Source organism: Mustelus asterias, chromosome 9 (assembly GCF_964213995.1).
Source record: "Mustelus asterias chromosome 9, sMusAst1.hap1.1, whole genome shotgun sequence".
In the NCBI taxonomy this organism is placed as follows: Eukaryota; Metazoa; Chordata; class Chondrichthyes; order Carcharhiniformes; family Triakidae; genus Mustelus; species Mustelus asterias.
Genome location: NC_135809.1, coordinates 16914243 through 16926700, shown reverse-complemented (window position 1 = coordinate 16926700; position 12458 = coordinate 16914243). Strand labels below are relative to the sequence as shown.

At 39.8% G+C, this 12458-nt stretch overlaps 1 protein-coding gene across 6 annotated transcripts in view; it reads right to left on the bottom strand.

The window, feature by feature from the left end:
• Nucleotides 1-12458, bottom strand: part of cnot2 (CCR4-NOT transcription complex, subunit 2) — a 134510-nt gene that overhangs the window by 56547 nt on the left and 65505 nt on the right. For all 6 annotated transcript variants that reach the window (XM_078219747.1, XM_078219751.1, XM_078219748.1 and 3 more), the window contains 2 exons: nt 1284-1353; nt 344-491 (listed from right to left, as the gene is read on the bottom strand). In XM_078219747.1, the coding sequence (XP_078075873.1) occupies nt 344-491; nt 1284-1353 (218 nt within the window). The remainder of the gene's footprint in view (nt 1-343; nt 492-1283; nt 1354-12458) is intronic.

Genomic DNA, 12458 nt, shown 5'->3' with positions numbered 1-12458 from the left:
TCAAGACTGGCCCTAAAAAAACAAACTAAGTCCTGCATAATATTAAGTGCATAACAAAATTGCTCGCAAATTTCCTCTCAGTTTTTAGTCAGCTATTTGTTTTACACTCTGATTATCTGCACTTCTGGGCGCAAGTACACAGCAATCCATACCAATAATTAGATGCTGGTGTGAACACAGCAACACACTATTCATTTTATAAACTTCCTCACAAATGTTATTCAAACACTGCATTCCATCTACAGAAAAACTTTTCCCACAGTGCTAAAAAATTCCGCAGCAGTTAGACAAAAAAAAACAATGTTTACATTGTTGAGCACTGAAGCCGTTTTTGTCCCATTACCTGCTTGGTGAAGATGGAGTATGAAGTGACATTGTGGGCACTCCTGTTGTTGGCGTTACATGATTAGGTAACTGAGTACCTTGTGATAAGCTGCGATTTAACTGAGGGTTATTGTTGCCCATTCCCCTCATCGGAAGGCCTAATGCACCTGTGAAAACATGAATAAAAGCTCTTTCAGTTGTACATTGATTGCCCGAGTTTTGTTGCCTAATATTGAAGGAATACTTTTGTTCATAAATAGTACTGTTTGATATTGGTTATTTTCCAGGTATTAAGTCACATGCTAACTTTATCATGCTTAGAGGGTGGTGGGCGAGTGGAATCGGCTGCCGTCAGTGGTGGTGGAGGCAAACTCAATAGGGTCTTTTAAGAGACTCCTGGATGAGTACATGGGACTTAATAGGATGGAGGGTTATAGGTAGGCCTAAAAGGTCGGGATATGTTCGGCACAACTTGTGGGGCCAAAGGGCCTGTTTTGTGCTGTAGTTTTCTATGTTTCTATGTTATCCAAAAAATTACTGTGAAAGTATTTTCCCTTCAAATCAACGTTGAAAACTTATTTCCAGCAATAGATTTGCAATGCCTGTAAAACAATTTCACAAGGACTCGAGCTTTAGGAAACCAATGTTAGGACGGTTTTCTATAGCTATATTTTAACATGTTTACAGTAATACACTTGCATATATGCACATTTGACAATGGATTAGTTCCAGTGATGTCTAGACATGCTGCTTATAAAACAACTTACGAAATCCATGCTTAGGTTTCAGCATTTGCAATATTTCCTGTGCATTTTCAAAACATGGACTCGTCAATGAAACATAAAAGGCTAAATAATTGCAGAGCTAGATCTGCTGTGCATTATATATTTCCATTAATAGGTTTCAATTTCGTAACTTTCATGCTAAACACAAAAGCATAAACAACAGAAAAGACTTACTTTGCCCATATAAACTTGCACCAAACTGAGATAGCTGCCCTGATGTTGATGGTGATGGAGATGCCAGCATCTGAGGAAAGAGCATGTGCAGTCAGTAACAAAACTGCAACAAGTTCAAAGTTTATATTCGTGGATCAAAATTATGCACATAACAGATCCACAGTGCAACCGTACAAACCTATTATTAAGCCACAAATATAATTCTAGATTCAAATATTGCTGAGCATGAACATTGAAAGTTCATGGTTATATAATCATAACTGTCAACAGTCAAATCAATTTGTTGTCTCATGAAAAGTACTTCATAAACCAACTCTTATATTTAAAAAATTGCACAAACAGATTTTTGAACTGGAAATTTTAAGTATCAGCTCAGTGGCCCCCCCAAACTGTGGATTGCAACCCCGAGTGGGGGTTTTTGTGTGTGCTTGCTCATCCTTCAAGGTAAAGATGACCATGTTTATCATCTGGGTGTTTGGTGGATTCTGGCGAGTACATAAATGACTGCTGAGGTTGAACTATGCTCAAAAGGTTCTGCTGCAATAAATAGGACAGGATACCACAAATAATTTTGGACAAGTTGCTGGCTCTCCTCCCCTCGTGTTATTTCTCTGTCTCTGATATGCACTTGATTTCAAAGAAGGCTGCACCATTTTTTATATGGTTGCGCCAGGTGCAGTGATCCTGGATGAACACTTCACTTAGAATTCAAAGGCGATATCATAACTCCCAAGTGAAGCTTCAGAGTGTCCTTGTAGTGTTTCTTTTGACTGCCATGAGATACAGCCCAGATTCAAGCTCCTCACTGAAGATTTGCTTTGGTAAGTATCTGGCATTCAGACTACAAGACCAGCCGACTCATTACTGATTGTCTCAATATGGTGTGGATGCTTGACATACCAACTCGGCTAAACACTGCATTTTTACAGGATACGGGCATCGCTATCTGCCCTCCATTTCAGAGGGCATTTGAGAGTCAACCACATTGCTTTGGATCTGGATTCATATGTAGACCAGATCAGGTAAGGAGGGCAGATTTCCTTCCCTAAAGGACATTGGTGAACCAGATGGGTTTTTTCAACAATTGACAATGGTTTCATGGTCATCAAGAGATTTTAAGTTCCAGATTTTTTATGCCATGGTAAAATTTGAATCGGGGTTCCCAGATCTTGCTCTAAATTACTAGTCAGGTGACAATACCACTACACCGCTGCCTCCCTCATCATCTGACTGCCAGAAATTTCTGAAGGCAGCTCAAGTGAAAGTAGTCGAACTTCTTGGCACAGTCATGGTCTTGCATGTGTAGAGAAGAGTGGACAGGACTGCTGTTCTATAGACTTTGATAGGCAGACTTACTCCTCTTCATTCCAGACTGATGATCAAATCTGTGGAAGACTGTACTTGCTTTGGTAAGCTTTGCATGCGTCTCGGGATCAACATAGACAACTGAAGAGCGTGTGCTGCCAAAATAAGGTTCCAGTCATGGACTGAAAACTTGTCTCAAGATAGGGTTTCCTTCTTATGCGTGTAGAGAAGGAGAGGCTGATTACAGATTTCTGGGGGTGGGGCAGGAAAGAAGAGGGACTAATTACAGTGTGTGAGAGTTTGTGTTCGTAGAGATGGGAGAAGAGAGGTTGCTCACTGGGTGGGGGTGTGTGTGCGTGTGTATGGTAGAGAGTGTTAGTGTGTATGTGCGTGCGCGGAGGAAAGGGCTGATTACTATGTGTGTGGAGAGGGGAAGGGGAGAGAGGCTGATTACAGCGTTTGCTTTTGCATTGTTGATGGGGAGATGGGTTGTTTACAATGTCCTGTGGTGATGGTTGGAGGGGGAAGAGGGGCTTCATTGATCCTAATGTCACTGGGGAATATGAAGAAACCTACAAAAGTACATAAAATTACAACATATCAACTAAGTACTTTACAAAAGTAGGTTTTCATATCTATATGATATACATATCTGTTGATTTATAATATGTAAACTTTAATAATTACATACGGAATGTTACTATGCTGCTTTATTGCTGGTGTATAGGGTCATGTTGACTTTTAAGCATTAAAATGGGGTCATATTGGAAAATAGTTTGCGTAGCACTGTATTAACTACCCATGAGTCAAAAGATTGAGGATTCAAACCACATCAGAGGACTTAACCAAATAATCTCACACTTAGGTGCAATACTGGGAGAAGTACTGCAATGTTGGAGGAGCAACTATTCAGGCAGGGCATTAAATTAACACCTCTGTCTTTTTTGTGATTTGATCTATAGAGAATGTGGGCCGTCTGGATTTCGAATAACTTTCCTCCGCAACTGACATCACAAAAAAAATTGTCATTCACCAAACTGATGTTTGTCCCAGTTTGTCACATGCAAAATTTGCAGACAAAACTATACGATCTGAATTTTCAATGTAATCCATTGCATTAAAGTACTTTGGGGCATTTTGAGGTATGCGCTACATAATGCAATGCTACCCACTTGAATTTCCACAGTTCAAGAACCTTTTCTCGTTCTGAACACATTTTGTTTGGATTTAAGATTTGCCATTCAATGCTGTTACATTGCCCTAGCCCTTTTATTAATGTGAAAGAATCAGGATTCTATTTCTGGACCCTCAGAATTATTTTTAGCTCAAACATAAAAGATAAGCCCCTACAGGAAGACTTCGATCAAAATCAAAATCAAAACCTGTGAATCTCATTCTTGTTTTTGTAAGCAGGATACAATAAAGTTAATCCCACTGTTCTACATTCATCATTCAAAATGCATTATTCTAGAGACATCTTTGTAAATCCTGAAAAAGGTTTGAAAGGAAGTAAAATGCAGAAGAAAGACCCTCAATACATGATTAGTACTGCTGAGCCAGGTGAAACTTAACAGAATGTGGCAAAAGAAAAGGACTTCAGCACCACTCCTTATGTGTCAAATTATGGTGAGACTCCTGATAACATAGAATCAGAATCCTACAGTGCAGAAGGCAGCCATTCAGCCCATTGAGTCTGCACCGACAACAATTCCACCCAGGCCCTATCCCTATAACCCCACACATTTACCTAGCTAGTCCCTCGACACTAAGGGGAAATTTAGCATGGCCAATCCACCTAACCTGCACACCTTTGGACTGTGGGAGGAAACCGGAGGACCCGGAGGAAACCCAATGCAGACATGGGATGAATGTGCAAACTCTACAGAGACAGTGGCCCAAGCCGGGAATCGAACCCGGGTCCCTGGCGCTGTGAGGCAGCAGTACTAACCACTATGCCACCGTGCCGTCCCTTTTTTTTTTACCTTGTTGATCCTTAAAAAGCCTACTCTTTCCCTAGTTACTCTTTTGGCCTTTATGTATTTGTAGAAGCTCTTGGATTCTCCTTTGCCTTATATGCCAAAACAATCTTGTGTCCCTTTTTTTGCCCTCCTGATTTCTCTCTTAACTCTACTCCTACACCCTCTATACTCTTCAAGGGATTCACTTGATCCCAGCTGCCTATGCATGTCATGTGCCTCCTTTTTCTTCTTGACCGGGGCCTCAATATCCTGAGTCATCCAGGGTTCCCTACTTCTACCAGCCTTGCCCTTCACTCGAAGAGGAATGTGCTCCTGAACCCGGGTTAACATACTTTTGAAAGCCTGCCACTTACCAGACGTCCCTTTGCCTTCCCACAGACTCCCCCAACTTTTGAAAGTTCCTGCCTGATGCCATCAAAATTGGCCTTGCCCAAATTTAGAATTTTAACTTTTGGGCCAGACCTATCATTCTCCATAGCTATCTTAAAACTAATAGAATTATGATCACTGGTCCCAAAGTGACCCCTCACTAACACTTCTGTCACCTGCCCTTCCTTATTTCCCAAGAGGAGGTCAAGTTTTGCCCCCTCTCTATTCGGACCATCCACATACTGAATAAGAAATTCCTCCCGAATATACTCAACAAATTTCTCTCCATCCAACCCTCTAATACTATGGCTGTCCCAGTCAATGTTGGGAAAGTTAAAATCCCCTACTATTACCACCCTATTTTTCTTGGAGCTATCTGTAATCTCTTTACATATTTGCTTCTTAATTTCCTGCTGGCTATTTGAGGGCCTATAGTACAACCCTATCAAAGTGATTTCCCCCTTCTCATTTCTCAGTTCTACCCATATAGAGTCAATGGCCGAACGCTCGGATATATCTCCTCTCAGTATTGCCGTAATGTTTTCCCTAATCAAAAGTGCAATTCCCCCTCCTCTCTTACCTTCTGTTCTATCTTTCCTATAGCATCTGTACCCTGGAACATTGAGCTGCCAGTCCTGTCCCTTAGCCATGTTTCAGTAATTGAGTTCATCTGCCTTGCCCGTCAGGCCTCTTGCATTGAAATAAATGTAGTTTAATCTGGACTTCCCTTGTTCTCTGTCTTGCTTTTACCTGATCTGTCTGGTACTAGGATTACTGACACTGCATTTACTACTTAATGTGCCCTCTAACTTCTGTGCTGTCCTCAACCTTCTCTTCCCTCTCCCTTCTGCTTTGGGTCCCACCCCCCTACCAAACTAGCTTAAACCCTCCCGAGTGGCTCTAGCAAATCTCCCTGCCAGGATGTTAGTCCCCCTCCAGTTCAGGTGTAACCCATCCCTCTTGAACAGATCACCCCTTCCCCAGAAGAGATCCCAATGATCCAAAAATCTAAATCCCTGCCCCAGCTTTCAGCCACGCATTCATCTGTCTAATCTTCCAATTCCTACTCTCACTAGCACGTGGCAATGGTAGTAGTCCAGAAATTACTACCTTCGAGGTCCTGCACTTTAGCCTTCTGCCTAACTCTCTATATTCACACTTCAGGACCTCATCCCTTTTCCTACCTATGTCATTGGTACCAATATGTACAACGACTTCTGGCTGCTCACCCTCCCCCTTAAGAATGTTCTGCAACTGCTCAGAGACGTCCTTGACCCTAGCACATGTGGAATTCACTGGTCCCTTGTATTGAAATGAGGACCAACAAGCTAATGGTCTTAAGATTATGAAAACATGAGCTCTCAGAATCCCCATGATCTGTAAAATTCTGTGATTAACTTGCTCAGACCCAAATATGTATATATTCTATATTAATCACTGCGGGAAGAACTGGAAAACTATGGAGTGGTCAAAGGTCAACATCCAATGTTAGGTGACACTCATTTTATGACATACAAAACATTGCAAGAAATCCTTTTAACTTTTCTTGACCTGATATAAACGGTTCTCTGATTTGATGAGTAATGGAACAATTCCCACAAGTAGCTCGTCTTAACTTTCTGTCTGATCCAAGAAAAAAATATCCTTTCAATTATGAATACTTTTGTACATCTCTCTTACTGATATATCTGATAAGATTCTTACTTCAAAACAGCGATGCAATTTCTTCCTTACTGGGAGTCAAGACAAAAAAAAGAGAAAAGCGACAATGCAGATTTTTGATCAGGGGCTTCGTTAGGCTATTTCTTAGCTCTATTATTTAACTTAGTTTCCTCATCCACTCATATGTGATGCAGAGAACAGAACCAACAGGTTTCTAAAATTCCAACAGTTGAATGCCACGGCATTACTGACATAACAAACATATTATTAAATAGAAACAGGCTGAAGTCACTAGATCCATGAGGCCTCAGGCAAATCTAAATTTTCCATCGGTCAGATTACTGTTTAGTGAATTTCTACCTTGAACTCCAAAGCTAGAAAAATTTCACCACACTGAATGGGTCCCAGTCCAGACTATTTCTATAAAATGAGGTTCTATGGCACCCCGCTTCAGCTTTTTGCCTGCTCTTCCAAGCAATTTTTTAACTATATGTGAATATGAATGCACCAAGTATTCAAATATAAGCATTCCTCTCCTTTTTCTTAAGAGCTTATTGGAGCTTTATCATTGCATGGTTATACTGTAATTTAATGGTTCCTTCCTCTTTTTTGTTTCTTCCTTCTCTGTTTGTTTGGTGTAGCTTTTTTAAACAACTTTTCCTTTCACTTTCTAGGTTGTTTTATTTCTGTTGTGTTTGTTTTATCATTGTACTATGCTGGTTTACCTATTTCTATTTCTCGTTGCCCTGCCTCCAAGTATTATCTGTTTTTTTTTGCCTAAAGCAATATTGCTCTGGGCCTTAAATAAGCTACTATCTTTCTGGCATTATTACCTGGTATTTGGAGATCTTACAAGTAAGCTAATCTATAGATACCTCCACCAGGAAACAAGGGGATCCAGAGATAGGGAAACAAAAGCACACTGTGCGCATAGAGCACAAGTAACACAAAGATACTCAAATTCATGTTTTGTTTTCAGGACTATTCGTAATGGAATCAAGACATTTAATGTGTCAATATTTTCACGCTTGATGCAAATATGGTATTCATAAAGAATGCCAAAAGAAGTTGACCACTGTACCAAAAAAGACCATCAATGCAACTTCAAGATTTTTATTAAAGTCTATGAAAATGTAAAACCCGAGAATAGGCTACCACTTGCTCCAGCAACAATATGAAAGCTGAATACAGCCAACCGATTAAAGGGAAATTGTGCATATTTAAGCACTGCGTGTGTAATGAATGTAGCATATACTTCATAAACCTCACAGAAGTCCTAAAAGTATTGGTCATAACTTTTACTGAATGTTGGCTTTTAATTATGAAATGCAAGTCTTTAAAAATAAATGATTCTTCCACATGCAACAACCACCTAATTACAGATTCAAACAGGTAAGTTCCCCATATTTTTTGATTTCCGCCTTCCCATGTGCTGCTACACAATGTACTGCACTGTATGGATTCTAAATCACATTAAACACTGATGCAATCTAAGAACAGAATATCCTTTATGCATAACATTTAATACTTGGTCACTATAAAACAGCGGTATTTTCTGGTTCGCTGTGAATAATGCCACAGAAGATCTACTAATATTCATCACTTATGGGGCAATGACCACTTTACATCAAACTGCAACATAAGCATAATATAACATATATTGGAGACCAATTACAGTGGAAATAAACAGGTTTGGATGCCAGATTTGCAGATACATGTGAAACTGCACAGCTTGAATTAAGCCCTTCGCTTAATAGTTTGCCAATAAAACCACTACTCCGCATTGTGCATCCCATACCTCAAATATAAATTCACCATATAAATTCAAACATTGACAAAATTATATCAGAATTCATAAAGAATTTGAAGTTTTCAACAAAATGACCCTGACCCTTGCCTTTTAAATGCATCATTAAAGAAATAACAATAACTTACATTTATATAGCACTTTTCAAGATATTTCAAGGCACTTCACAACCAATGAAGTATTTCTCTGAAATGTAGACATTGTTGCAATGCAGGAAACCATGCAACTAACCTGTGCACAGCAAACTTGCTTGTAAAGCAATATGTTAATAACCAGATAATTCGTTTTGTGATGTTGACTGGAGGATGAATATTGGCCAAAACACTGGGGGTAATTCTCCTGCTCTTCTTCAAAATAGAGTAATGGGATCAAAAGGGCCTCGGTTTAACATTTCATCCAGAATACAGCATCTCTGTTGGTACTGCATTCTCAGCACTGCACTGGAATGTTACCCTTTAAATTGAAACATGTCTAATTTATGGATTGAAACAAGGAAAAGAAGAAAACAATAACTAAGTTTTTCCTTTGTCCAAGTTCATCAGAATGATCCGAGGAACAATCAAGATATTTCAAGCAACAACATGATTTGGCAAGGTAGATATAAAGAAACTACTTCCTCAACTGGAGGAATGTAGATCAAGGGATCATAATCTTAAAATTATAGCTATGCCATTCAGGAATGAAATCAGGAGGCACTTTCTTCCTGCAATAAAATGTGTAGGTCATGAGGGGATTTACCCATAAGTTAACTGCAGTTCAGTATGACGTCTAGAGTATAAAAGATTCAGAACTTTCCAACTCAAAAAGTTCATTGATGTCAAACTCACATTTTAAAATGGCCAAATGAATAAAAGGGGCAAATAGAGCTTTGCTCTATTTCAGTAAAGTTTGAATGTTTTGAATCTCCATTATTTTCACACATTCTTAGTAACTTGTATATATAACTAATCTTTCAAAGATATTAGGGGGCTTAAAACTACCACACCACTCAGATTTGACATGAACAGGAATGCTCTAGAGAAGTCCCACCAAGTTTATGGTACATAGTCTTGAAAACACAAGTAGGCTAAATCTTTCTCAAATTAAATATTGGGAAGACTGAAGCCATTGTTTTTGCTGCCTCCTTCAATTCTGTTCCCTCGCTACTGACTCCATCCCTCTCACTGGTAATAGTTTAAGATCAAGTCAGTTTGTTCACAATCAAATTTAATCCCAAGATTCCAACCTCCAATCAGTTCCATCACTAAGGCTGCCTATTTCCACCTCTGTAATATTGCCTGACTTCACCCCTCTCAGCTCATCTGCTACTGACACCCTCAATCATGCCTTCACTACCTGTAGACTCAACTATTCCAAGGGACCCCTGGCTGATTTCCCTCATTCTGCCCTTGTTAAACTGGAGATGATCTAAATTCTGCTGTCCATGTCTTAACTTGTAGCAGGTACCATTCCTCTATCACCCCTATGCTCGCTGACCACATGGTCAAGCAATGTCTTTTGATTTTGAGATTCTCATCCATGTTTTCAAATCCTTCATGGCCTCACTTCTTCCTATCTCTGCAATCTCTCCCAGCCTCAAATTCTCCGAGATTTTTCCACTCCTCTAATTCTGGCCTCTTGTGCATACTCAATTTCAGTTGCTCCACCACAGGCGGTCATGCCTTCTTGACCCCAACTCCGGAATATGGTCCATACACTTCTCCACCTATCTACCTCACTTTCCTCCTTAAAGATGTTCTTTTAAACTGACCCCTTCAACCAAGTTTTTGGTCATTGGATTTAATTTCCACTTATGTGGCTGAGTGCCTTACTTCCTTTAGTAATGACCCTGTGAAATGACATGAGGCATTTCATTATATTAAAGGCATCAAACAAGTTGCTGTTGTTCAAGTGCCAGCTGTTGCTTCAAAAGCAAATTCTGTGTGAAGACCCATCATAAGTACTTGTTTAAGCAAAGGATTTTCTCATGCCTTACCATGGAACTGAGGAAAAGGATTAGGCCATTCAACTCCTTGAGGCGGTTCCATTACTTTATAAGATTATGTTTGATCAATACTTCAATTTTACTTACCCATCCTTGCTCCATATCCCTTGATACCCTGAAGCAATAAATCAACTTGAAAACTTCAATTGGCCCAGCTTTCACAGCCTTTTGTAGGAAAGAGTTTCTGATTTGCACTACTCTGCATTAAAAAAGTGCCTCCTGATTTCACTACTGAATAGCATAACTCTAATTTTAAGATTGTGCCCCCTTATTGTCTTCGCCCACTTGAGGAAGTAATTTCTTTTGTATCCATCCTGTCAAATTCCTTTATCTGAAATCCCTTGATTAATCCCCAGTATAATTCTGGTGAGTCTTTGCTGCACCTCCCCCCAGGGCTAATGTACCTTCTCTGTTCTTTCAGCTCTGACAAAGGGTCATCCTGACTCGAGATGTTGGCTCTATTCTCTTTCCACAGATGCTGTCAGACCTGCCGATGTTTTGTTTCAGATTCCAGCATCCGCAGTATTTTGCCTATACCTTTCTTGAGGTTTTGTGCTCAAAAATGAATATAATATTTCAATAGAGGCTGACCATGACTCTCAAGAACCAAAACATCATTGCCTCGCCTTTATATTCTAACTCTTTTTCTATCAGCTCTTCCTATACACCAGCTTTTAGAGAACTGGGAGAATCTTTAACCTCATGAAATGCCTTTAAATAGGAGTCCAATATTTCACACCTTTTATCCTCCAGCCTGTCATTCAGAGCTACCAGATTGTATCCATTCTGTCTCATAATGTTTATCCCTCAATCAACACCACAAAAAATAGATTATCTGCTCACTATCACATTTGTTTGTGGGAGTTTGCTGAGTACAAATTAGCTGCCGCATTTCCTATGTTACAACAGTGACTACACGTCAAAATATTTTTTGACTGAAAAGCACTTTGAGATGTACGGTGGTCATGAAAAGCATGATATAAATGCAAGTCTATTTTTCAGATAGATGGGTTGGTTAAAGAACAAAAGACTAAAGTTGCTTAGCTCCTTAATAACCCCCAGTCTATCACCATTAAAGGAAAAAAATCAAGTTTCTTTGTCAAATCCAAAGTAGCTGGCCTTGCACTTTCCACATATTGAACTTAATCTGCCACTGTTTCTCCACTCAATGACTTGAGTCACTTTGCAACTTCCTGGTTCCATCTACACCACTTACTGTATGCCAACTGCAAATTTAGATATGCAACGCTTTGCTCCATCATTCAATGTATTAAGATATATCCTGAACACACTTGACAGTGCCAGGGACCTGGGTTTGATTCCCGGCTTGTCCCGCGGATGCGTGGGTTTCCTCCGGGTACTCCGGTTTCCTCCCACAGTCCGAAAGACGCGCTAGTTAGGTGCATTGTCCATGCTCAATTCTCCTCAGTGTACCAGAACTGGCGCCGGAGCGTGGCAACTAGGGTATTTCACAGTAACTTCATTGCAGTGTTAATGTAAGCTTACTTGTGACTAATAAATAAACTTTTTTAGAAATGCACTGTTTTTCTGATATATACTGGCCTGTTTATCCCCATCTATATGAAAGTTAAAATTTCCCCATTACAACCACTCTTCATTTACTACATGCTAGTTTAATTTCTGCATCTATACAATTTACCACTTCACAGCTGCCACAACAGTAACATTGACAAGAACAGAAGAATGGAGGGAGTTCTGAGGTAAGTTGGATTGAAGCCATGGAGCAATTTATACCAAGAACGCAAATGTCAAAATTGGTGCACTGGAAGTCTGCGAGAAAGGGGAGATAATTGAGCAGGAATTTGGTATGTAATAAGACTGTAGACAGCAATGTGGAGGAGTTCCAAATTGGATGGAACTCAAAAAGAGAGCTTGGAGGGAATTTTGAAGTCTGAAAGTGAGAATAATATGGAAAAGGGTTTTTTGCTATGTTATTCAAGGACAGGGACAGGGGATGTGTCAGAAATTGAATAAAATCTGGTGCAATAGGGGCACGATACCACAAAGGAAAATGTGGGAATGAAAAGACAGACAGAAGGAATGAAAAC